The 26801-nt window shown below is 39.6% G+C and overlaps 3 protein-coding genes across 5 annotated transcripts in view; 2 read left to right on the top strand and 1 right to left on the bottom strand.

Annotated features, from left to right (window-relative positions):
• The first annotated feature begins 501 nt into the window (after window positions 1–501).
• LOC108424435 (gap junction beta-3 protein-like) lies at window positions 502–3301 on the top strand. Its single transcript, XM_037535529.1, has 2 exons — window positions 502–631; window positions 1240–3301. Exon 2 carries the CDS (start codon window positions 1345–1347, stop codon window positions 2107–2109), a length of 765 nt encoding a protein of 254 aa, XP_037391426.1. The 5' UTR covers window positions 502–631; window positions 1240–1344; the 3' UTR covers window positions 2110–3301.
• A 210-nt stretch (window positions 3302–3511) lies between these two features.
• tmem54b (transmembrane protein 54b) lies at window positions 3512–13929 on the top strand. Of its 3 annotated transcripts, none has more exons than XM_017693615.1 (6): window positions 3512–3687; window positions 6058–6248; window positions 6512–6571; window positions 8787–8978; window positions 11681–11812; window positions 12953–13929. In XM_017693615.1, the coding sequence occupies exons 1-6, from the start codon at window positions 3675–3677 to the stop codon at window positions 13175–13177; spliced, it is 813 nt and encodes a 270-aa protein (XP_017549104.1). In that variant the 5' UTR covers window positions 3512–3674; the 3' UTR covers window positions 13178–13929. The 3 variants fall into 3 exon arrangements, with proteins under 3 accessions (XP_017549104.1, XP_017549113.1, XP_017549096.1); XM_017693624.1 differs by having other exon boundaries at window positions 6048–6248; XM_017693607.1 differs by lacking the exon at window positions 3512–3687 and having other exon boundaries at window positions 3978–6248.
• Window positions 13930–15034: 1105 nt separating this feature from the next.
• The window catches only part of hpca (hippocalcin), a 47086-nt gene continuing 35319 nt past the window's right edge, over window positions 15035–26801 (bottom strand). Inside the window, exons 2-5 of the mRNA XM_017693570.2 lie at window positions 23832–23978; window positions 20478–20759; window positions 18286–18391; window positions 15035–16882 (exon numbers count right to left, since the gene is read on the bottom strand). Of these exons, the coding sequence (XP_017549059.1) occupies window positions 16785–16882; window positions 18286–18391; window positions 20478–20759; window positions 23832–23927 (582 nt within the window). The 5' untranslated portion in view covers window positions 23928–23978 and the 3' untranslated portion in view covers window positions 15035–16784. The remainder of the gene's footprint in view (window positions 16883–18285; window positions 18392–20477; window positions 20760–23831; window positions 23979–26801) is intronic.

The following is a 26801-nucleotide window of genomic DNA, read 5'->3' as shown; positions in this document are numbered from 1 at the left end:
ACACACAACATACACAAAAATTGATAAATATTTAGATGTTGACGCTTTTGTGCAATTTGCATTAAATATGTGTTTTCTGTTTTTTTTCCTAACCTTGAAAATGTAATAATTCATACTTAATGGCAGTTTTGGCTGGAAATCAAAAGAAACAATAACATAAAATGAAAGGGTGGTCTTTGTACACAGTGCTTTATATTGTGAAAAACAGAAAGAAAAGGAATGGAAGTGGCCTTTAATGTATTTTGGGGAAAAATCCCTTCCATTACTTGTGAGAGGATATATCTAATGTTTGATATACACAATCAAATTTTATTGATATTATTGATGGCATTTTCACATTTCCATCTTAAATCTTTTCACAGTGCCATTATAGTAAGGGACTTCTTGTGGCCACTTTAAAGGTCTCCTCCCCTGCCAAGCCTGTAAGATAAGTAAGTTTCAGAGTGGTGAAACCACACCTCTTACTAAAACATAGGGGGACAATTCCTATGACACAGGGCACTAATCGTTCTACCAAGCAGCATAAGAGGTTATAGGTGCCAGAGAGGAAACCAGTGAAATAGGTGATCCATTTGAGGTGAACTAGGCAACAGAGTCACGTAATAAAAAGATGGATCAAGCAGCACTGTAGGTATGGTACCTTGCTCATTTTGCATGTTTATATTCTAGAATAAATCGGGAAGCAATATATTCGATTAATTGTCATATTTTGTTATTATAATAATAGCAGCAACAATCATGTATTTCACATGTATTCATGTATTAATGTATTTGTACAAATGGACTTGACATTGGAATAAATCCTAGTAACAGCTGGATCTTACTTGTACTATTTCATTAAAGTCCAGCCATTTAAATGTGCTGCAAGTTTTCCTGTTCTCCTGAAAGGGAAACCTGCAGCAACTTCAGCCATTTGTGGATGAGACTGGAAAATCTTGAGTTAAATGTAAACTAACCATATTGTACTCTAAACCAATATTTTTCAATTCCAGTTAAAAACTGTTTCATTACTTTTGAAATGGATTTGGAACGGAGTTACTCAATTCTGGTCCTGGAGGGCCAGTGTCCAGCACAGTTTAGGGTTTTCTCTGCTCAAACATGCCTACAAATCCCAAAAATTAACAGACAGGTTGAACCTACTAAACAATTTTGGAACTGTAGTACTTTTTGTTTAAGATATCTGTAAACTGTCTGGAGTAATAAAAAGGATTGTTTTCTCATTTGTATTGGTTTATAAAGGTTGGCTGTGACAGCTGCTTCACCTCAAGTCATCCTCTAGCTTCCATTAAACAGACCTGAATTGTATTTGATGGTAAACTTTGTGAACATCACTAATCTGCACTCATGGATTGGAAGACTCTCGAGTCGCTCCTCAGCGGGGTAAACAAATACTCCACAGGATTTGGACGCATTTGGCTGTCCTTAGTGTTTGTGTTCCGCGTCATGGTGTTTGTGGTGGCCGCCGAGCGAGTGTGGAGTGATGACACGAAAGAGTTTGACTGTGACACCAAAAGACCTGGCTGCCCCAACGCCTGCTACAATTACTTCTTCCCCATCATACATACACGACTGTGGGCCTTACAGCTCATCTTTGTAACCTGCCCTTCCTTCTTGGTGGTCATGCATGTGTGGTACCGTGAAGACCGTGAGCGTAAGTACCGCTTGACCTATGGCGAAGGGGCGAAACTCTACGACAACCCTGGGCAGAAACATGGAGGCCTGTGGTGGACATATCTCTTCAGTCTGTTCTTCAAGACAGCTATAGAGATAGGGTTCCTCTACCTGCTGCATCTGATCTACAACAACTTCGACATGCCTCGCAGCGTGGTCTGCGACATCGAGCCCTGCAGACAAGTGACATGTTACATAGCCCGGCCCACAGAGAAGAGGGTGTTCACATACTTCATGGTGGGGGCCTCAGCTATCTGCATAATCCTGAACGTGTGTGAGATCTTCTACCTGATTGCTATGCGGATCTTGCATCTCACTCACAAAGGCAGCCATGTCACCGAGCGCAGGAGGTGTGGAGAATGCGAAGGCTGTAACATAGCAATGACACCTATAGACCATAAGCCATTTTATACAGAAAAGTCAGAAAAGCAATTGTAACATGCTGGATACATAAAAACGAGACAGTTATACATACATATATAGATACATACAGATGCGGCATCTCTGTACTATATTCAACTTGCTGTTTTATGTATTTTTGATTACTGAAATATTTAAAGATGATGATGTTATCAAGGAATATAAAATATAATGCATGTATTATAATGAATCAAGTCTTAATCTAAGGCTTATGCTCATTCCTTACAAGCATATTTTAATTAAAACATAAGAAGGGCTTCTCTGTGTTCAGACTACCATCAAGCATGGAAAATACTTGAATAATTATACTTCTACATATTATTATATAATTACTGTAGCAAATACATGGAAAAAATTCCAGAGGAAACATTTTACATGCAAGCAAATATTCCTTTGTTGAACAAGCAGCAAGAGAGAACTGCTGCCCACTGATAGTGAACAGTCAAGATAGCAGCCAAGTTACTTCTAGCCATATGATTTTACTCTAACATTACATAACACACTAACTCCCACTTTAACTATCCTACAGCCCAGTACAAGACAGCACAAATCGTATATGTGCACATCTTAGACTGAACAACAGTAAAATGAACATTAAATGTCTCTTCATACCGGCAGTGCAGCGCACCCCAAGTGCCACTTTGCATAGCCACGTCGAGCGCAGTGGGCCGCCACAGCGTTATTATTTTGAAAGGTGTACTTCACTCAAATATTACTGAAACATAAAACTTGTACTTTTACTCATTTATGTTTCCAAGGGAATAAACATACATCCTAAATCATTTGTCCTATTTTTTCTTGTGACCTTCAGAAGACCTTGGCCTACTTGCACATCTAATAGGCCAGTAGATTTTTCCTCCATGCATTTTAAATGATTATTTTATTAAAACATCCAACTAAATTAATTATTGTCATTTAATTGTTAAAACGTTCACTTTGTACTTTTATATACTTGCGTATGTTTAAAGTTAGATACTTTTACTTTCACTCAAGTATATTTTTGGCTCCATACTTTCCTTTTTAACTGACTAAGACAGTCATGAAACGCAGTGTGACTGAAGTGTGATTCCTCTGTACTTCTGCCTCTGTGTGGATTTGCAGTGAAGAAACTCCACCTTGTGGCGAGCAGTGTTTTTATCCACTTGCTCAGCACACAACTGTTTACGTTTCCAGCTGTACTTCCACACTGCGTTTGACAAACAAAATATAAAATAAATGTGAATGTATAATAAAGCAAATTCACGCAAACGATATGAATGAGTGAAAAGCTTTGTCTGTGTTTGTAGCATTACCTTTACTCAGTGTACAGCGGTAGACTACCTGAGAGAAGGCGTGGCCTCTTTCATGACGTCATTCAACATTCACTAGAGCTCCACTTAATAGAGCAAAGCTCATCTAACTGAAGTTTGTCTATGAGCCGGTGTGCTGGTGCTGATACATCTGTACCTGCTGAATGTGGATTGGAGCAGGGGCCATGTGCAGTTATGCGTTTCTCTTTTTCTGAGAGGCAGTTTCGTTGTGTGGCGGTTCACGTGAAACTTATTTTATGATGACTTAACTGCTGTTTAAGAATCTGCGTCAAGATGGTCAATTCAGGTGAGTTTCAAATGTGTGTAAAACTGCTGCTTGAGCTGAAATGCAAAGTGACCCAGTCACAGGTGCAGCGAAGAATGTTTGATCGTTATTTTACGAAGATCAGAAGTAGTTTAAAAAGATTATCAAGAAAAAAAATATGGGTTTCTCAAAAATGTAATCAGTCTTAGGAGCTAGAAGGATGCTAGTCTCTTCAGCGTTTACTCTTTGAACGTCTTATTTTTGGCTCGTGTTACAAGGTTATTATTATTATTATTATTATTATTATTATTATTATTATTGTTATTATAACCTATATTAGGTTTCTCATAACTCGAGGCCACAATGTAGTACAATGTACTGTACTGTGGCCACAATATAGTAGATTATTAACTCAACATAGCAAATTGAAGCCTCCTTTTGTACAAAGGAGTACGCTGTGGCCACAGTATAATAATTTGTGAACTTAACATAGCAAATTGTAGCCACAATATACTAAATTGTGGCCACAATATATTCATTGGTGGACTCAGCATAGCGAATTGTGGCCACAAAATAGTGACTTGTGAACTCAGCAGAGCAAATCGAGGCGTCAATATGACTAATTTGCGACCTCGGTATAGTAAAAAGGAGTAAAATATAGGAATTTAAATGGAGGTAAACAAAGTTCCTCAGAGTGGTTTTATGTGAAATTCTATGTTCTATAAAAACTATAAAGTCTTGCGTGTCCAAATTGTTCATGGCGATGGTGATGAGAACCTGATATTTGAAGAATTTAATACCTCTAAATGCAATCTCACAGAAATCTAAATACCATTATGAATGTGTTTTATTATGCTTGAGATATTGTTTGCAGTGGCCTAAAATCTGCATGCAGGGTAGAGAGATACAAGTAGGAGGCACGTGTAGGTTCACTGACCAAAATCTGGACATTTTCTGTTTTGCCTGTAACATCGGACTGTGTATTCGCTGTGTAATGATTAATGAGGGTGACACTTCTGATGTAGTCTTCACTCTGACCACTGTGTTTGAGATCAATACTCGGGCCACTGTGTGAAGTATGGCCTGATTTTGGGCTGAAAAGGAGAACCAGGCCTATTGCACTTCTGTTATTTGGTGCTGGGCATCGTCACCTTTAGAAGGAGACAATCTGTCTGTCTGTGACACTTTTCAGCTCAGCTAGTGTGAATGAAGGGTCTTGTGGTGATGATCAACAGTTGAGAAGCAGCTGCTAGGAGCTTTACCTTTTCCCTGATCGTTTTTCTGAAAGAACCATTCTCTCTAGCTTGTTTATAGTGTTACTGTTATTTCTCTTCATATCGATGTTCTGTCAAATTTAGCATTGTACATTGTAGAAGAAAGCTAATTAGGTCAGAAGCAATAGAGGTCACTCTTTAGATGTCCAACATAATGTAAAAGTAATTTATTATTAATTTTATATATTTATTTAGTATGCTATGCTGTGTGTCAATGGCCAGTTTAATTAATAACTTTACAGGCGAGGGGAAAAAACTTTCTTAACTTTAACAAACGTGAAGAAAAAAAAATCCTAAAATCCTGGTAATGATTCTGTTGGTTTGTTTATGAAATACATACACAATGTAAAAAGAAGCTGGCACTTACAAATGATGTCAATAAAATAAAAGAAAAAACACAAGGTTTTGATTTCACTACCACAGTGTTTACTCTCACATAAGAGTATATTGAGCAGATTGTTTACATTTTTACGGTGAGTAGAGTTTAACTTGTCTTTAGATAGAAGTAGTTCTTTTTAATACTACCTGTTGAGCACAAACTCAGAGTCCATTAAAGTTGAATTGCACTGACTTTTCATGTTTTGATTAACTCATGACTCATTTAAAATCATTGAATGGTTTGTTGTGAAATGGGTAATTCTAGGGAAATGTATCAACTTAGAAATTTAGTGGTGGTGACAGGAACCTAACGTTTGCAGTATATGATGCCTTTAAAAGCTACGTCACAGAAAGCTGTAACATGACAAATGCCGAATACACAGCATGTTGCCTGAGATATTGATTAACGATAGTTTTAGGAGGACAATAAAGCCTAAACTGGATTTATTAATGCAGTATGGGTGAAGAGGTACATGCAGGGCATTTACAGGGTAGTTAACATTATCAGCATTACATGCACAAACTTAAGTGACCCATAGGCTCGCTGGTCATTTTGGATAGTAAATATAAAGGCTATTTAATATAAAGGAAATTAAAGACATTTTTTCAATTAACTGTTTCACATCAAACTATTCTGAATGACCTTGTCGGTTGAAAATTTTGATTTTGACAGATGGGTGGAATTTCCCTTTAAACAATACTTGTTTTGTAGCAGTTAAGAGGTCATATATGTCTGTGTATGTGTGTGAGTCTGTCACAGAGGTGTGTTGGGCCAGTTTGCTGCAGCCTAAATCTTTAATGAAGATGGGACTGTGTATGGTGCTGGTGGGCCACGTGACCTTCCTGCTGGGAGCGCTGGTACATGGCATAGTGTTGAGACACATCAGCATCGGTGCCCAGACACCGGAGTACGCCATCTCCAACATCTTAGCTCTAACAGCCGGCCTTGTGGTGAGACATGCTAGATTCTTGAGGCACTTCTGTCAGTTACCATCTTTAACCAATACTATTAACACTGTCACACAGAAAGGTATGTTGTTGTCAATTATAATACATTAAACATACATTCATAGGATACATCTAAAAGAAATATCCAAATTATGTTAGCATTAGGTATTAGTGTTAGGTATAGTCACTAACACTTGTACAGTAGGCTGTTAGTTACTGAGACTGTACCACTCACATCTTTTTCATTCTCTTTCTAATCTCTGCAGGGAGTACTTGTTGGCATACTGGCTATAGTCCTTTCTAAAAATGAGAAAAGTCAGCCGCTGGTAAGTCTGTGACTGAAGAGTCTTTTATGCTGCAGTCTGGTTTATTGTGTGAACTGATTTCTAAAGTGGAATTCAATAGACTTTTAAAAATTCCTGTGTGATTCATGCATTCAGATGGAAACACTCTTTCAGAGTGATTTGAGGTGAAATTGTTGAGGCAAACTTAAATTTCTAATTCTTAATAAGAACAATGTCTACAATGCAGATAGTCATTTTAGTTACTATCCAAAACTACCAGTGAACTTTCATGTGTCTTGAGGTTTTATATGTTGATTATGGTAAAATTATGGTAAATAAAAAAAAAAATTTTTTTCTTTAGGTTTACCATGCCCTGCATTTACCTCTTCACTGCGAATGTATTGAAAAAAATGATATTGAAACATGACTGAAAAATTATCCATCCATCCATCCATCCATCCATCCATTTTCTAAGCCACTTCTCCGTCAGGGTCGCGGGGACTGAAAAATTATTTGTAACCATTTCATGTAATGACTTTATGCAATGCAGCTTGTTTAGGCATTAAACTCTTTGGACATCTGGTTCCCATCACCACCACTGTAAACAATTCTGTCTCTGAAAGTTTCTCTAGAACAGAGCACAAAACATTAGATTACTCTGAATGACATTGTTTACATCTTGGCGATTTACTTTTATGCAGAAATGTTGAGAAAGCCATGGATTAGTTAAAGCACACACAAATATCTCATGATCCTGTCTAATGTACAGTGGAGCTGTTTTTGGCTAATGCACAGTCATCATGAACAAATATCTGTGGGTCTGTCTCTCTGTCACACTTGTGCTGAGTATTTGTCCTGCTGTGCAATGGATAGTCTAGTGAATCCAGTTTGTTTTCAGGCTTTCTGAAATAACAACCTGAAATCTAGACCTAGAGACCTCTAGCTCCTTTCTTAACACTCTGATGACATTCCGTGCACTGATATTGGCTTTAGGGCTTTTGTTTTTGACTAAAGCCTCTGTGGCCTTTTCACACTACTGTGATGTCCAGTACAGACATAGTGGCATAATTTACTCATGAAGGAATGACTGTCGTTTAAAGCTTTACACATACCCAGTTTTTTTTTAGTTCTCCTGTATATCATGTTACCTTGTGTGATGCTGGGTCACTGGCATACACTAAGCTAGTCACTATACCTACACTCATCTGCCATGGTACCTGGTATACAGTTACTGTATGTAGCCCATTTGTTTCTATTAAATGGAAATTCCATAGCTTTCTTTAAAAGTTTCGTATACTTAAATGGTTAAGATGTAAACAAGGTCATTCAGAGTGGCCAGAAGTGTTCACAGTGGTGGAACCAGATGTCCCAACATGTTTAATGCCTCTAAACACTATGTCACATAAAATGACAGTATTCCGTGTAATGATTACAATTATGCTGCCTGAAACCTGAGACACTGTTTTAATGATTTTAATTATGGTCTTTTCATTAAATAACTTATCAAAGGTTTTTTTTTTAATCCATCTACATGCAGTGCAAACATGCAGGGCATAGTTTGGCAAAAGACAACTTATTTTTATCAGATTTACAACTAAGTTGCCATTATGAACATTGTTTATAAAACTTCTGAAGACATGTGTAGGTTCACTGGTCATTTAGGAGAGAGAGTAACTAAAATGCCTAAATTTGTATTGTAGACATTGCAACCCCTGACTCCTATCACTACCATTATAAAGAAATCAGAGTTGGTAAGACCACTCAGTGACTCAATACTTGAGTTATACAGAAATTTAGAAAAATCAGTTCTATCAGTGTGAATGTTGCTGACATACTGACATGATATTATTTGGGAGGATTGGACCTTTTATGGAATTACTTGTGCCAGGGCCACACCCATGTTTCAATGATTGCTGTACTGAGAAGGTCCAGCACCCAAATAATATCTGGTCAGCAGTGGTCCTATGGTGGTCCCTTTCCATTGATTGGGTAGAGGGTGACTGACTAATTGTACAGCAATAGATGGATGAGTAAATCTAATATTGTAGGTATACCTGATAAAATGACCAACAAGTGTAAGTGTACCTAATAAACTGACTAATGTATGTCTGTTTTTCTTTTGTTCCAGGCGTAGTTTGGCTTGCCAACTCGCCATATGCATGTTATGATTCTGTTGGTGTTGTCTCCCTCTTGTGGTATAAAGTATGTGTGCAGGCCACTGCTGCAATAGTCAGCAAACTGCCTCTTGTTTGTTCAGACGTGGTGTCTATGCGTGCTGAGTACCGTTGGTGTTCTGTTGGCTGCTGCCTCAGCCATTGGCCTGCTGGTATCCTTGGTTTGGGCCATCGTTCATGGCCGTAAGGGTCTCCTCCTCCACTGCAACTTACCTGATGACATGAGCTACTTCAGCATCACCGATGAGTGTCCCTTTGACCCCACCCGCATTTATGTGAGTGACCAAGGGGAGCTAACTGTGCATATATAATGTAATGTATGTCTATGTGTATACACACACACACACACACACACACACACACACACACACACACACACACACACACACACAAAATTACACTTTGCCAAAAGTATTTGCTCCTCTGCCTTCACGTGCATATGAACTTGAGTGACTTCCCATTCTTAATCCATAGGGTTTAATAAGGTGTCAGCCCACCCTTTGCAGTTATAACAGCTTCAACTCTTCTGGAAAGGCTTTCCACAAGAGTGTGTTTATTTGTGAGGTCAGACACTGATGTTGGATGATAAGGCCTGGCTTGCAGTCTCTCCTCTATTTCTTCCCAAAGGTGTTCTATCGGGTTGAGGTCAGGACTCTGTGCAGGCCAGGCAAGTTCTTCCACACCAAACTTACTCATCCATGTCTTTATGGACCTGCTTTGTGCACTGGTGCAGTCATGTTGGAACAGGAAGGGGCCATCCCCAAACTATTCCCACAAAGTTGGGAGCATGAAATTGTCCAAAATCTCTTGGGCTACTGAAGCATTAAGACCGAGCCCAACTCCTGAATAACAACCCCACACCATAATCCCCCCTCCACCAAACTTTACACGTTCTCCTGGCAACCACCAAACCCACACTCGTCCATTGGATTGCCAAATGGAGAAGTGTGATTCGTAAATTCAGAGAGCATGTCTCCACTGGTCTAGAGTCCAGTGGCAGCACTTTACACCACTGCATTCGACACGTTGCATGGCGCTTGGTGATGTAAGGCTTCCCAATCACTTCCAATTTGTTACAATACTGACAGTTGACTGTGGAATATTTAGTAGCGAGGAAATTTCATGACTGGACTTGTTGCACAGGTGGTGTCCTATCACGATACCATGCTGGAATTCGCTGAGCTCCTGAGAGCGACCCATTCTTTCACTAATGTCTGTAGAGGTAGTCTGCATGTCTGTGTGCTTGGTTTTATACACTTATGGCCAAGAAAGTTATTAGAACACCTGAATTCAATGATTTGGATGGGTGAGTGAATACTTTTGGAAATGTAGTGTATTTCACACAGTGATGTCCAAAGGTCTGATACCATATTGAGAATCTAGGACGGTCCTGCAAATGAACGTGATGTGTTTTGAGAAGTGTTTGAAAAGTTTAATACAAAGAGAAGTTAGGACGAGTAAAAGAGAGAATATTCAAGATTTTGCACTGTTTCTACATCAATATTTAAATTTAAGCAAATGATGCTGGCCACGCTCAGGCCTTTGTCAGTGTTAGTGATCTGAGTCATGCCAGCTTGAGTGCGTGTGGCTATAAAAGTAAAAAGTGAATAAACACCTAATAAAAATTAGGCATTAAACCAAAGAAGAATGCAAAGTAGAAGTGTTTTCAATAATGGTCTCAGACTTTTGAACCCCACTACATGCATTTGTGTACATAGGAAATCTACTCAGGCCTTCATTAAAAAAAATCAAGTGCTGCTGATGGTTTCTAACTAATCCATACGAGGCAGTGCAATGAGAGAACCTGCATTCTTCTAACTGTATTCATTTTTTTCTTTTAATTATTTATTTGTATTTATTCTCATGTATTAAAAAAACACATGTGTTAAAAAAACAGTTTTCACGGCTGCATAAGACTTTTGTACTGCACTGCCTATATCTAAGAATGCCAGCTGCACTTCACATTGTGTGAACATTTTATGATGAGTGAACCAATCTATTTTTTGGGGGAAAAAAATCTAATAGGAAGAGGAATCAAAGCATGTGAATACAGATGATAGCTGGTCAAATAATCTGCACTGATGTTGCTGAGGTACTGGGGTTTAGACTTGCAGTAGTTGAGACATTGACACTGCATCCTTTTTTAACCATTACCTTTGAGGAAAAGGCATTGTGTACTGACTTCTCTGAAAACGGGAATGTAGGTATTACATGGTTTTGATTGGAAGGCAGACTGCTACTCTATAGTTACACAATTTCTCACCAGGAAGATTTGCGCTGTGATGCTCTCTGTTTTTTTGGTTAAGAGGAGGCTACAATTGTTATGCCTTTTGCTCTTGCTAAGCACACAGAAGTCACATGCTACCACCCCACCCCACACTGCACCTGCTAATATTACAGACAAAATACTGTTACGTAATTCTGTGTGGTTTGTCACGTCAAACTGCGCTCATCATAGTCTTTGAGCAGAACAGTAGTACACACTGATGGGATGAACGGCTCCCTTCTCTCTCTCTCTCTCTCTATCTCTCTCTCTCTCTCTCTCTCTCTCTCTCTCTGTCTCTGTGTGTGTGTGTGTGTGTGTGTGTGTCTTCATCTCTCCTTCAACACTTCACTCCCCATAAGGCTAGAGTTTTATTGTCTACTGAATGCAGGGGGGGTGGGGTGAGGGTATTGTGTGCACTGCTGTGTTTCTCTATGAGAACAGACTCTCATAAAGCCCATTTTCTAGAGCCTCTTCTGATTAGCCTCAAGCACTTCCTTCTCCCCTGACCACTGTTTCGTATTAATGGGCCTGGAGTGAGTTGATTGGTCACAGTATTACAGTGTGGCTAAAAATCTTGATGGCACATTATTGGCCACTCTCCATCAAACCTCCATCCAACTGTCATGTGTGAGAACACACAAACACAGGCATGCTCAGAGTAAGCAGTCATTCATTCTCTCTCTGTCTCTTTTTCTCTTCTCTCTTTCTCAGAGCACCACTCTGATCTTGTGGGTGCTGTTGATTATCATGAGTGTGGTGGAGGTGCTGTTTTCAGGCCGCTGCCTCGCAGTCTGCATCAACTTCATCCGCCGCAAACCAGCACCACAGTATGAAGGCAGATCAGTGTGTATAGCTCTCTTCTTTAAACTGCATCATATGTCTACGTATATTATTGTGAAAATGCTACACAATCATCTGATACTATTTCTCAATGAATACTACATAGAAATAAATACTACATTTCTGCATAATGCTAATCCACTGTTTCTACATTTTATTAATGTTTATTTATTGGCATCAGCAGATATACACATAAAAAAATATTGAATACTGCCATCAGCCCATAATTTCCATACCAACGCATCCCTAATTGTTAGGCCGTATCTGAACATCAGTTTACAGGCTTTGAATATTGGTTGGAATTTCAAAGTGAATACCTGAATACTTGTTCTCATAATCACCCTTAAAAACAACAATATTTATGTTTATAATTATCATTAATTGTAAGTAGGTTGTTACTGCATTTAATGGGCAGCAACAGTGTATTAATAGACAGGCTGAAGCCCAGCCTACCTGTGTGTTGCTATAGTAACCGAGATCATAGCTCTCTCATTAAAAACAGCTTTTGAGTCATATAGATGCCCAAGATGTAAAAAAATAGAATTACAGTCATGACTACATGGTTTACCAACCTTGTAAATTTTGACTTGCAATTAAAAGTGCAGTACAGTGAATTCATTGGCATTTTTGGCTGTTTTAGCTTCAGTGTAGCATGGAAAGCAGTTTGCTGAGGTGAGGTGATGTGTATGTCTAGCACAAATTTTTGAACCAGCTAAAATCTATAGAATTTAGTTTATCTTTAAAGTAAATTTTAAAAAATGAACTGAAAAATGACAATAAATGAAAATAAAATTCTGAGGATATTTTTGAAAGTAAAAATGTGTTCATCTATAAATTAAGTTGTAGATGTACTTGTATTTCATGATGTTTTGAAGTTGTTTCTTCCAAATCCTGAGGTCAGACATTTACACCCCCAACCCCCCATGTTTATATAAATGGGTGCATCGTGCATGTGATGACTCATGCAGTCCTATAAAGTGTGTGTGTGTGTGTGAGGGAGAGAGAGGGGAAGAAAAAGTGTGTGTTCTGGCACATGTGTGACTCACCCATGGGTCCTCCTGTATCTGCGTGTGTGTGTATGTGGACATGATGGATGACTCATGCTGCAGCAGGACTGTAAGGCACTGTGTGTGCTGTTTTCAGGTGAAGACCCTCCGGGCAGCTGAGCCCCTAGTCCTCCCTGCCTATACCCCCCCACCCCGTTACCGAGGCGACGGAGAGGAGAGGTTGCCGGAGCGACCCCCGGAACAGCACGAGCTGCTGCGCACGTCACAACGGCTGTACAGCTCCACACACTCTGCCCAAAATCGTCCTTCCACCGCCTGCTTCGACAGGGCCCGGCTCAACAGGGCCAGCTTCTGGATCTAATTATGAGCCTCGCTGTTACTCTGGCCAAACTCGGGCTCTGCTGGACTGAAGATCAATTTAAGGAATTCCACAGATTTTTCTAAACTTTTGCATAACTCTACCATTAACACAAGTTATTTAGAGTGTTTTGATGTGAAATGGCTCATAGTAGATTAACCTAAGAACTTGGATCCCTTAGTTATGACAGGAACAAGGAGTCACAACATCTACAGCTTAGTTTTTACAAAATGCTGCATCTAATGTCAAACCACTCTGAATTGTTTTGATTACATCATTTGAAAAATTATGAAAAATCTACGGAATTCCCCAGTGCATCTGTAACTGGTGTGTTCTACTAGTTTACAAACTGACAGGTAATACAGTTCATGTCAGCTGCTTGACCTTAAGTATGCACTTGTAAAAGTGCTTTGCGGCTGTCATTACAAGACAATTAGGATGGTGAAAACTGAACTATGACATGCTGCCTAGTGAGTCTGTTACTGCTCGCTGTTCATGAGTGTGTGTGTGTGTGTGTGTGTGTGTGTGTGTGTGTATAGCTGAACATACAGGAGTGGATTGCATGAAACTCAAAGGTTATGTTTGGACTACCTCTGCTCTGAGGCCTGTCCTTTACTATTTACAGCATCTGTGTGGGCAAATATGTCTTTGTAAACAGAACAACATATTTATTTTGCTTTAATAAACTCTGGCCCTTAACTGAGATGCTTGAAGTGATGTCATGTAGACAAATTAATAAAAAGGGGATTAATGCATTTGGGATTCATCTGCTTGATAACCTTTCACCTTGTGATGTCCAGGGGTGTCACTAGACCAAATTTAGGCATGTGCTCTACTATAATGATGAGAAAAAAAACTCAGTATGTAAGCTATGAAGTTTCCTGTTTCAACCCTGATTTTCTACAGTGCCCAATCATCTTTCCTTCGAACACATTCCTTTTCAAAATGTCAAAGCGGCTCAATACGGAGCTAGCATGAGCATCTGCATATCACTGCTGTTCAAACAAAACCTTGTATCTCCAAAATGGTGACTTTAGAGGATAAGGAAAATTTTTTTAATTTAGTGTAACTAGCTTATTTTACACATTTAAGCTAAAATTGGAGTCAGATAGCTGTTCCACTTTCAAACTCGGGGAGGCTGTAGCACAGGAGATGCCAACCATGTCTTGGATGACTGACTGTAAAATCATGTAAATTAGATTTTTGGGAAAACAATTACTTTAAGAACATAGATAAACAAACATTTGTTTATCTATGTTTACTAGCTAGGCCACCACAGAACAATGTTAATTGTTATGTTAAGGCTAACCACTTGCAGCCTTTAGAAAAAAAGTAACTAAAGTAGTTTTAATTAAATTTAAAACACCAGAAATGTATTTAACTTAAATATAAGGGCCACTGTCTAGTGTCATCTAACAAACATGATGCAAAAACAAAAATAATTAGTCTATAGTTTTTTTTTTAATGAATTATTTCACACACGTGTGATATTCTTTAAGTGATGGCAGTAGAACCTTGAGAACACTTAGGAGATGAGGACACGTTCAAAGCAAATAAGACTCAGTACTCTCAGTATCCTTGTGAGCACTTTGGTTCATAAGAGCACTTTTAATTGTGCCTGGACAGCTTTTCTTGGTTAGAGAGGCAGCTTTCTGCGTTTAATGCAGCCTGCTCCGTCTCCTACAAGCGAAGAGGCTGGGCTGTGCCCCCTCTTTATCTTAGTGTTCAACCAACAGTCTAGAAACACCCCTGGTGATGTCACCACATAAACAAGCTCAATAGATAAGTAATAAAACTCACTGCTGAAAAATCAAGCTTTCTGTGCAAGTATTAAGCCACGTAAAACACTCACACACAGTGTTTCAAACACATAAGTATATTTGTCATCAATATAAGCAAAGGGGGACAATCATGACGTCCTCGCATGAGGTTTTCATGCAACATAAAAGAAGGGGGGGGGTTGTGTTGCCATAAGGATGCAGAGTCATATATATGTATATATATATATATATATATATATTCTCAGTACAAATGTGGAAGCAAGGAGATGCTAACTGCTGTAGAGCTAGACAAAAAGGTAAGTGTTGATTTCAGAGCCGCAGGGACTGAAGCTCCATCACTGTGTGCACAAAGGGCAGGAGAAGAGCGGCTAGAGGACTGAAAAGACGGAGGAGGGGGATATGTCCTTAGTTGTTCTTGCGCAAAACAGAAAGATGAAAGCAGTGATATTTTCCATTCCATCCTTCAGTCAAGAGTGGAAACAAGCCCTTAGTGCTATCGCTCGTGGTGATATCTCTCCTCTTGGATTAAAGATGCAATTTGTCTGAAGGTGACTGGACTGTACATTCCCTTCTGTGTTGTAAGATAGAGATTATGAAATTACAAACAGATTTTTTTATGAGTACCTTTTGCAAAAATTGGAGTATTACATGGTGCAGGGTAATTTGCCACTTAGAACAGGGGTTCAAAAAACACAGCATTACCTTAAAAACGTACCGTATTTAACGACACAAAGTGATACTAGAAAGTTAACGCTCATACGCGCGCACACATACATGCACTGAAAACATGCATACGTCACGCTCATGTTCACATTCGCACGCACACAAAGCGACTCAGATCATATGTGCTACAAGCGTCTGATTCCAAAACACAACGGAATGTATCCCCTGATGTGAATGTGTCACACGAACAGTTCACCGCAGACGCCCGGAATAGAGCTTCAAGTCTCTCTCGTACCTTGGTTCAGCAGTAATAAAATAATCTTCCTTCACAGCAAAATCACCAGCGGTCAACTCCTGCAGGCCTGAAGAGAATCGAACACTGATGATTTCACAGAGTTGATAAAATGACACCATGAACAAAAAATGCCAAAATAAATAAACATGGAAGAAATTATACATATATACAAAAAATATGAAAATAACAAAATAAAACAATGGGATCTTCAGCCTTCTCTTATTAAATGAAAGATCATAAGCACCATAGCCAAAATAATAATAATAATATTAATAATAATCCCAACATTCAGTCCATCTGCCCACTGCGTCTACTGGAGGCTACGGATTTGGATACTTTACTCAAGCTACATAATACTGTCTTTGAATGCAAGTGAGTAAAAGACATCTACAGGTGCCTTTTGTTCCTAATATGTCCTATATGTGTTTATACCGTGTATATACATCAATATGGATATAAAAAGGAGGACTGTGCCATCAGAGAACAAAAAAAAAAAAAGAAAGAAAAAGAACAAACACAGGGTGGAGTGAGAGTGGGGTCCGGTTGGGGAGGAGTAAGTGTGCATGCACAATTCCCAGGGAATGGGGGGGAGGGGGTCCCTTCCAAAACCAGGAGCCTAGTGAATGGTCAAAAGCGGAATGGTGAGCCGAACACTCCATGAGCCTCGGACAGACAAAGCGCAGCAGACACGAGACGTCTTTGCAGGTGTTGTCTTTGTTCTTCTGGTATAGGTGTGTCCTTTCTCAAAGGAAAAAAAACTGAAAGTAAAACTGATGCACTTTTTTTTCTTTTAAATCTCTTCTGTCCATAACACTAACAACAATGCGAGACGACGACCTTCATGCATTGAGCGTCTGCTCTTCGGGCAGACTCAGAACTGCGAGGCACTGCTGGGGTCACACTGCAGTAGCCGCACGATGGAGGGGTCACTTTTGGCACCTTTTATGAACTCCTCCAAGGAGAGCTTACCTGTGTGGGAGAGACGGAGAGACACGTCACCTCACGTCAAACAGAGTTGGTCTTTGAATCCTGAAGTTTGAATCTTTAGTTTTGCACTAGAGCAACGAGGCTAATGCAGCCAACAAGTAATGGTATCTTATACCACACCAGGTGAACACTGTGTTAACTGCATGTCTGGATCATCACATTTTTGTCTCATGTTGGCTTGTTAAGTAATCTGAAACAGATTTGCTAATACTGTACTTTATGGCACTGTTTTCTTTCTCCATTTTTATAAATAACAGTATGTGAAAGAAATGGCTTGACAATAAATGTAATTTACACAATTTTCCACATACCCTCCAGGGGTAGCCAATAAGCCAGGACATGTTTAATGTCCAAATTTTTCATCTTCAGTTTAGTGCTGGAGCTGCGAGGCTAATGTTGATAACAGTCACCCAAATCATTTCTGTAAATACAGCCCCAAGCTGCGTCCAGTATATTCAATAAGCTTACACAGACATGATAATGTGGCTTAGGACACAGCATGACTTTTGTATAATTTATTTATAGTTACAGATAAATCTTGAATTTTTAAACTGAAGATATAGGTTAATAAATAGAAGCAACAGAAATTGCGAATGAAAACTAGCGCCCATATGCTTGCATAATGCAGACTATGGACGAAGGGAATTCTGCGGGGAATTCTGCACAGGATTTGGAATTTGCACAACATCTGGTGAAGATTTGTATAATTTTATAGCTCACAGTAAGATATACTGTGGCCAAAACTACATCAACACCCTGCATATCCTTTAGGGGATGTAATCATGGAAAAGATTTAGGTGACTATTACCATCTAGTGATTGTTGGTGTCCAACTGCAGCAAAATTTGGACAGTGAACATGTTTTGGTAAGTGATGTTCTTTAATCAAGTAGCACAATGTTAACTGTTATACACAGGCTGTCGTGGGCTGGAGGTTAGGGAACCAGCCCTGTGACCGGAAGGTTGCTGGTTCGATCCCCTTGGCTAACAGTCCATGACTGAAGTGCCCTTGATCAAGACACCTAACCCCCAATTGCTCCCCGGGTGCTGAGGATAGGGCTGCCCACTGCCTCGGACAAGTGTGCTCACTGCCCCCTAGCGTGTGTGTTCACTAGTGTACATGTACTGTATGTGGGTGTTTCACTGCATGGATGGGTTAAATGCAGAGGTCTGATTTCACAGTGTGCAAACACAGTGACAAATGGCTGTAAATTCTAATTACTTGTTAGCTACAGCAGCCCTTTAGCACCAGTATAAAACTGAAAAAGCAAACCTCAGACACTAAAAATATCTTCACTGATTAACTTCTTTTGAGACAAAGAGAAAACCTGTGTTTGATTTTTAGCCATACTCCTTTAAAGAAGCCAAGCACTGCTTGAGGTTTTACCATCATTGTTCAAGTCCATTTGTCTGAAGATCTTATCCGTCCTCTTCTCTGGTGTGGACTCATCCTCGGGCATTTTCATCACCGATGACACCATCTTATAGATGGCCTGTGACATAGGAGTGAGAAAGTATGATGGATTAAGTTGAGAAGAGCACAACGTCATTAGTATTCTATCCCTATTAGAGCCTCATCAGATTCTGCACAGTTGAGCCATCTGCTTACTGCTCAGGACTGATGAGTCCTCAAATCATGTCACTGTTGCACTGTGGCCTAGTATAAACCACAGAATGAACTGCTCTAATTGGAAAGCTGTATTTACAATCCCATGCAGGCCATAGGTATTAGTGGTAAGAGAGTCACTGCTGCTATTACAATATAATACAGTGGATGCTACAGTGGAGTGGTCCTCTGGTAGCAATGTCTATCCACCCCACCAGCCCCCCACTCCTGTTACAGCAATGCCCAGAGTAAAACATGAAACAGCTCTGCAATCTCCGCGCGCAAGCCAACCGTAACGTCCATGAGCCCGCGGATAATCCCGCCGTTCTGCACACTGGGATAAATCCTGGTTAAATTTAACTTGCTAATCCACGAGGGAACAGCACCAGGGCTGACGCTATCATTATCCCCCACTCCACCTCCACCACTCTCCCCCGTTGGGGTTGTTGGTTAGGGGGTTTCACTCGTGACAGAGCCTTCACTAGTCTGACTGCAGCTGAGCACAGGCTGTGCACGCTAAACACATGCTAATAGCACTCTCTGTCTTAGGGGGCTTGCTGCAAAGAGAGTGAGCTTCTGAACTAGCACTCAAAACAAAAGTGTTGGGGTGCGCAAAAAATTTTAGCCAGCAGTGACCACAGATTTTCACCCCTTAACGCAACTCCACTTGATGTATGTCTGATTTGATAACACATACAGCTGTCTGTGTATTTCATTAGATTTACGTTAAGCAAGACCAAGAGTCTGAAGACTAATTTCACAAAATTTTCACTAGTGATGGATTTCTCATAATGAAGCATATGGCCTTATGATAAGCAACAATTACTGAATCAGACCCACCAGTCTAATTTCTCAAATCTACACAGCCTGGAATATCATATTAGGCTTATGAAGGCCATGATGTGCAGCTGTTTGTGTGGCATCAGACCAGCTAGGATAAAACATATGGTCAACTATGCTAACACTGCATTAACAGCGTTTCCAAGAATTGACACAAGCACATCTATAACTGAGCAACCTGCACATTCAACATCTACAGATTGGAGATTACTCAACAGATTCAGGGCATATGCCACTCAAACTCTCACCAGCAGATGAGCACCAGCAGAGGATTTCAATGTGCAGGCAAAGCAATATGAACACCAGGGGTTTGAAACTGTAATTGGATGTTAATGGGTAGAGGTACCCATACAGAATTGGGCAAAGACTTAGGAACATTTTTCCTCTTAATTGAATCTCTTAATATCTACTCTAGCATAAACATTTTGTCTCCTGAGTCATTAAGAGGGGATTCCACAGATTTTTCATATTTTCTGCAAAATTAAATCATTAAGATGTGAACAAAGTCATTCAGAGTGGTTTGATGTGAAATGCTCCATACAAGAGAAACATCCCAAGCCAGAATTATTGACAGCCATGGTGAAAGGACCAGACGTCGGAAGAGCCTCTAAAAGTTACCTCATGGAAAGCTATTACATGAAATGGATATGAACACGCTTCCTGATGCTTGGGGTATTGTGTTACAATATTTTTGAGAGAAAGGTTTAGTGTGAAATGTACTTTAAAAAAATATATTAATGGCAGAAAGATACATGCAGAATGCTGTAAGGCAAAACTGTCTCTGAAGATAAAATAGTCTCATTTTGTTTTTTTTCTCTTTTTCAGATTTACCACTATTTATCAGCATTACATATAAAATTCAGAAGACGTGCAAGTTTACTGTTCCTTTTGGATAGTAAATAAATTATTTGTGTTATAGACATCATATCCTTTGATTCTGTAAAGAAAATCTGTGGTAAGTTTCTGTACAATGAGCCACTTCACATGAAAAAATTCTGAATCACTATCGATGACTCAACTATTTTGGAAATGTTTGAAAATCACTGTAATTCCACACCAACAGCCACTTTATCCTTTAGCACATTTCCAGTGTGAAAGCTCTTTGCACTGTTTCTTGTAGAACATTTTCTGACCTGCACAATCTCGAGCATCTCCTCACGGCTGATGTAGCCGTTGCCGTCCAGGTCGTACATGCTGAAGGCCCATTTGAGCTTCTGATCCAGCTTCCCCCGTGATGTCACACTTAGAGCAATGATGAACTCCCGGAAGTCGATGGTGCCATCATTGTTGGTGTCAAACGTGCGGAAGACATGTTCAGCAAACTTAGAGGCGTCACCGTAAGGGAAGAAGTTGGCATAGATCTTCTTAAATTCCTCCACATCCAGGTGGCCACTTGGGCAGTCTTTGAGGAACCCCTGAAGAGAGAGAAGCGTACTGTCATTGATATAACAACTTTGTTACTCCACTGATTTGCTGTTTTTTTTTTTTTTTCGTTTTTTTGAATAATGTTCCAGCAGCCTTTTACATTGTGATATTTCCTGGCAAACTCAGTTAATAAAACTGAAAAGTTAATAAAAACAGACACTTTAAAGATGTTAAAAACACACTTTATTGGCTGAAATTTTAGAAATGTCACTTTGATCCTCATTCATAATACATACATACATACATACTACATACATACGCTTCTCTCTCAGGGTCACGGGATGCATAATACCAATATACATATACCAATATACAAAAAAAGTATACGCTATACATTATTTTATTTATTAAAATGTGAACACTTGCTCACATGAATTAACCTTGATTTTTTAAAAGTATCTTCATAGAATTAGTTCAGACATCCAAGATAAAGCCCTTGTTTGCTCCCTGACCCTGAGCGATGAGGTTGTGTGTTAAAATGCAGGTCAGATTGTGTTCACTCAGCTCTTTTTCAGCCCCTCAGCTAGCATGACTCATTGGAGCTTACATTTCAATACACGCAGCCTAATCCATTCATATAGCTGTGTATTTATTGCAGGCATCCCAGCCTCTCCTCTGGGCCATCACAGCAGCGCCTAAGCCTGAGATCCAGAGCCTCTTAGTGCAGCTCATTTCCCATGACCACTACACACAGAGATGCAGTGTACAGTCGGGACAGCGTTCTATATCTGGCTATCTCTGGGGAAAAGAGTTGCTTTTATGCTCGTGTATGCATGTGGGCCAGGGTGTGGATTAATAGCAACATGTAACACAATGGTTATAAGACCCATTATTCTTGCTGGAATTTATTGTCACTGTCTAAACAAAATCTCCAAAAAAGTTACTTTGTTGTGGTAGTGTTGGTCTGTCCCAATCATAATTTTTTAGGTGATAAGATGTATTAAAGCACAAGCCTACAATGGGCTTAACATGGCCAAATTGGCTGCTTAGCTATCTTGTTTCCCAGCTGTCGATACTTAACAGTCAGTGCTTGAGCTGAAATAAACAAGCATAACACACTGCTGCCCTCTGAACATGTTACAGCACATGTCAGAATTAAGAACTGAGCCATTACACCTCTCAATAAATGCATTTTCGGCTTTTTTTGTCAACAACCTCATTGGTAAAGATGCACCCAACTAATTTTGGTTCATTGTTTCATAAGCATATGTTTGTGAAAGCTACAAACTGTGAAAAATAAGTCAATACCCTCAAGAGGTTGTGACATAAAAAGCCATACTGTGATTAAAGTAATGAACCAAATATGTCAGAAAGAAGCAGAATTAAAACGCCCAGACTTGAAGCTCTAGAATCCTGCCTCAGTCTCTGCTGAAGTCATTTAATAAGCCCAAGAACATATTTAGACTGGAATTTAAATTAATTAATGTGAATCAGAAATCATAACGCATTTCTCTGCCAAAGGCACATTTCTGAGTAAAACACAGTATCAGAGAGGTTCTCTAAGCTAGCTGAGAATCTCTCAAAACTGACAGGTTGAGGTGGTGAGAGGGAGGTGAAACATTATATTGCTGCTTATTATTCTTTGTCCCCACCTGCTGGTGAACAGTGACATAATCAAAAATCTAACCAAAATTTATAGGTGGGAAAAAGTTACTACATTTCACAAAACAATAATTTTATCTTTTAATTGATACAATACATAGCCATATATTACTTCTTTGTGATCTTGTTGGACACATTCCAAAACCATGGGCATTAATATGGAGTTGGCCCCCTTTTGGCAGCTCTGACATCCTCCACCCTCTTGGGAAGGCTTTTGACATTGGAGTGTGTTTGTGAGAATTTGTGCTTATTCATTCAAAAGAGTATTTGTGAGGTCAGGCACTGATGTTGGACAAGAAGACCTGGCTCACGATCAATGTTCCAGTTCATCCCAAAGGTGTTGGGTTGAAGTCAGGGCTCTATGCAGGCCACTGGAGTTTCTCTACACTAAACTAATCACACCATATCTTAGTGCACAGGGGTACAGTCAAGCTAGAACAGAAAAAGGGCTTTCCCTAAACTGCTGTCACAAAAATAGAAGCATATAATTATCTAAAATGTCTTTGCATGCTGTAGCATTTATATCACCCTCCACCAGCAACAAAGCCTGAAAAACAGCCCAAGATCATTATCCCTCCTCCACTAAACTTTGCTGAAAGAGTAGGCATTCGGGTAGATACTCTTCTCCTGGCAGGCACCACACCCAGATTCAGCCATCAGACTACCAGATAGCGAAGCGTGATTCATCACTCAAGAGAACACGTTTTCACTGCTTCACAGTCCAGTAGCTATGTGCTTTATATCACTCCAGCCTGGCATCACGCATAGTAATCATAGGCTTATGAGCAGCTGCTCAGCCATAGAGACCCATTTAATGAAGCTCCCAACTCACAGTTCTTGTGCTAATGTTGCTTCTGGAGGCATTCTGTAGTGAGTGATGCAATGGGCGATTTTTACACGATACATGCTTCAGCAGTCTGCTGCCCCACCCTGTAATTTGCATGGTCTACCACTTTGCAGCTAAACTGTTGTTGCTCCTTAAACACTTTCATTTCTCAATAATATCACCTACAGTTGACTGTAGCTGATCCAGCAAGTCATACATTTCACAAACTTGTGACAAAGGTGGCATCCTGCGACAGTCACTGAGCTCTTCAGGACAATTCATTCCACTGACAGTGTTTGCCTATGGAGACTGCATGACTTTATGCTTGATTTTGCATACCTGTTAGCAGCTGCGTCCCATACTTTTACATAGTCACATACTTTTGGCCATATAGTGTTCAATATGATGAATTGTCTTATTATGACCAGACACATGAAATAACAAGGTAAAAAAAAGGCAAATTTCTTGTTTGGTTTGACTATAACAACTTATTTTAGCCACGGGAAACCTTTGTTCAGTTAGTAGTAGGTGACTAAAATATGAAGAAAATTTTGTTTTTCTATGCAATTGTTTGCCCAAAATGCTTTTGTTTTCATTTGAAAATATGTGATGACAGTTAAGTTGCATTTCTCACCTTATACCACTCTTGCAGCTCGTGGTCAGAAAACTCAGTGTTCTCCCTCAGGTCTTGTAGCATCTCGGGCCTGAGCTTGCTGTTCTGTTTTCCCATGGCGACAAGTCTCTGTGTGCACAGCGACGACACCAAGGCCCCTGGTCAGAACTGCCAAAAAAAAGAAAAAAAAGAGTGTAATCAGTGGACAGTCCACTGTTAATATGTGGAGATAACAAGGCATAGGCTAACCGCACAGACAGAAAAGGCCCTCATTACTGAAAAGAAACCAGGGTCAAGTTTCATTAGGAGCAGATTACAAAGCTACCATGAAGCCTTCAACTTGAAGGGAATTTAAACATAATTAGAAGCCCGAACTTGCTTGATCAAAATATTATGCGGTCAGACCCACGGACTTCAGCAGGAGAGCTACTTGCACAACCTTAGTGACCTATAATTTCTCTCCTGACATTATAGGGGTAATTAGACAGAATGTGTCTGAGTATGGGAGTATGTGTGTGTGTGTGTGTGTGTATGCACTTATGTGTGCACCCATTAGTAAATTAACCGCACCCTCCTCCACTGACTCACTCACTAAAAAGGCCCTACAGGCTCTGAGCAGATGAAACAGAAACATCACTTTAATCAGTCCAAAATGCAAAAAAACAGCTGTTCGAGGAAAATGTTTTCATGACATGTTTTGAGAACACAATCACAACTCAGGAGCCAAGAATCCACAGTAATTAATAACACAGTCGCCCACGCTGCCTGGATGGATCAGGCAGCCGTCCGAGTGCAGCCGGGCCGGGACGCGAGCCATGGCAAAGAAGGCTGGAGAAAGATCAGTACACAGAAGCTTGCAGAACTCTGGAAGCTTCTATCACCATTCTCTGGCCACATTTATTTCTCTTTTTTTGCTTTGTAGTCTTTTTGGTGCAAACATGCAGAATAAGATTCAAGGGAGAACAAATAACAGTAGTCCATCTGAATTCTAAATTAGCCTGAGATCTACAGTGACCGCAAGTTATTTGGACATTTTAACCACTGCTATACTTAAATTAAGTTCTTTAGATTACATCAATCAATGACAGTAGACTCTGTCTGACTGACAGACTGTTATAAGTGTGCTGCAAAGCACAGAGGTGGAAACTTCAAAGTCTGGAGCTGTTTCTCTTACAGTGTGGTCACTGATTTTGTGTTCAGTAACTTGAATGCAGATCAGGCACCTCATGAAAGGTCAGGGATTGCCACTTGCTTTGACATTTTGTTACGTAACACAATAAACTTAATACTTTTTTGAATATGCCACAAATGTCCAAATACTTTGTTAGGGCCACTCGATATTGCCCTGTCCCACCTCGTCCGGGAGATCAGTTTTGAATCTCTCGCTGATGTTGAGGTGTGTGTTCTGTTGTACGGTGCTGACAGTTTGGCAGTTTGGTTTGTAGCGAGTATCAGGCAGCAGTAGAGATGGCTTCCTCTGTTTTTAGCCTGGAGGATTTTCTTGCTAGGCCCAGTTGGTATGTATGGGTTACTGGGCTACCAGGCAGAGGTAGAGTAGCCCAGTAACCCATAATCAGGTAAAAATCTTGTTACTTTAATGAAATGATGATTAAAGTATAAGTAAAAGGTACTGAGCATAAAATGTCTTGAGTAAGAGTAAACAAGTGTCAGAGTTCCTTATGGAACTGCAGTGAAACTTCTCAGCACATCCTACATCTATCAGCACAATGGCTGAGGTTTGTTAGGTTACCTTTAGATATGAGTTATAGGGCTAAAATATTCAAGACATTTACATAATATGCAATATACATCATGATGTTAGTTTATCTAAGGTTTGATGAGAACAAACAAAGAAGAACCAGCAATGGCACATTTAAAGAGAATATGATTAAAAACAAAGAATACAGTGATTTTTATTCATTGTTTCACATACTGCACTGCACTAAATTCATTTAATCAAGACAACTGTGATCACTTTGTAATAAAACAAACAGTATACATTCCCAACTCTGGTCCTGGGGGGTCCCTGTCCTACACATTGTAGGGTTTTCCACGCTCTATCACATTCACTTCAACTTTAAATACATCCGCAAAACTCCTCTGAACCTGCTCAAACCACATCCAGGTCTTCAATATGGTTGTGTAAACTTGTTGTAGTGGTTTTGGACATGGTATGTTTTATTATGAACATTAACAATGAACAAAATATCACTGTAGAACAAAGAAGAACATGGCAGGCAGCAATTTTAGACCACAGTTGTAGAGTCTCCTGCAGAATCTAACTTCCCTTCACATGCACACATCAAATGTTCTACCTCAAGTTTTCAAGGAAGACTTCTAACGTTCTGTTGGAGAAAAAAGGTTTAAATTTTTATTACAGGTAAAGCGCATTGAGCCTGGGCTTTAGGCTCTGGACCCAAACGTAAATACAATGTACAGAGTTCCATGCTCTTATACACTTTTCAGAGATGAGGAAATACCCTCTCTCTCTTGATGTGTCATAACCTGTTTGGTCCATCATTAAACCAAAGATATATCACTTTTTGGACCCAATTAAATTTGAGCCATTAAAAAGGTCTAGTTGTCTAATCATTAAAAAGCTGCATCTTTGGTACCCAGCACCGCCCTTGATGCTAATCAAATACCTGTTTGTACACTGTCTCAGGGGCTTTGCTGTCTTATGTGTACTTTCCAATGTCCTATGTATATACATTTTATTAATGATGTTCTTTTTAATCATATTTGATTATTAGGTTAAAAATGTCCATTTTAGTCTGGCAAAATCCAAAATGGTCTGAAATGGTTGACTAAAATGTCACTGAACTGTTTTGTCACTAAACCATTCCTTTAAGTACGGATGATAATGATAACTGAAAAGCATATTGTGATACAATTTCTCATGATCATGCTAAATACCATCATATTGCCCACCTCTAGCCCTATTCTCTTTAACAAACTAGGTAAAAAGTAGACTGTTCTCCTTAAAAATGT

The sequence above is a fragment of the Pygocentrus nattereri genome, chromosome 27 (genome assembly GCF_015220715.1).
Source record: "Pygocentrus nattereri isolate fPygNat1 chromosome 27, fPygNat1.pri, whole genome shotgun sequence".
Classification (NCBI taxonomy): domain Eukaryota; kingdom Metazoa; phylum Chordata; class Actinopteri; order Characiformes; family Serrasalmidae; genus Pygocentrus; species Pygocentrus nattereri.
Note: the sequence above shows the minus strand (reverse complement) of the source record. Positions and strands in the feature narration are given on the sequence as shown.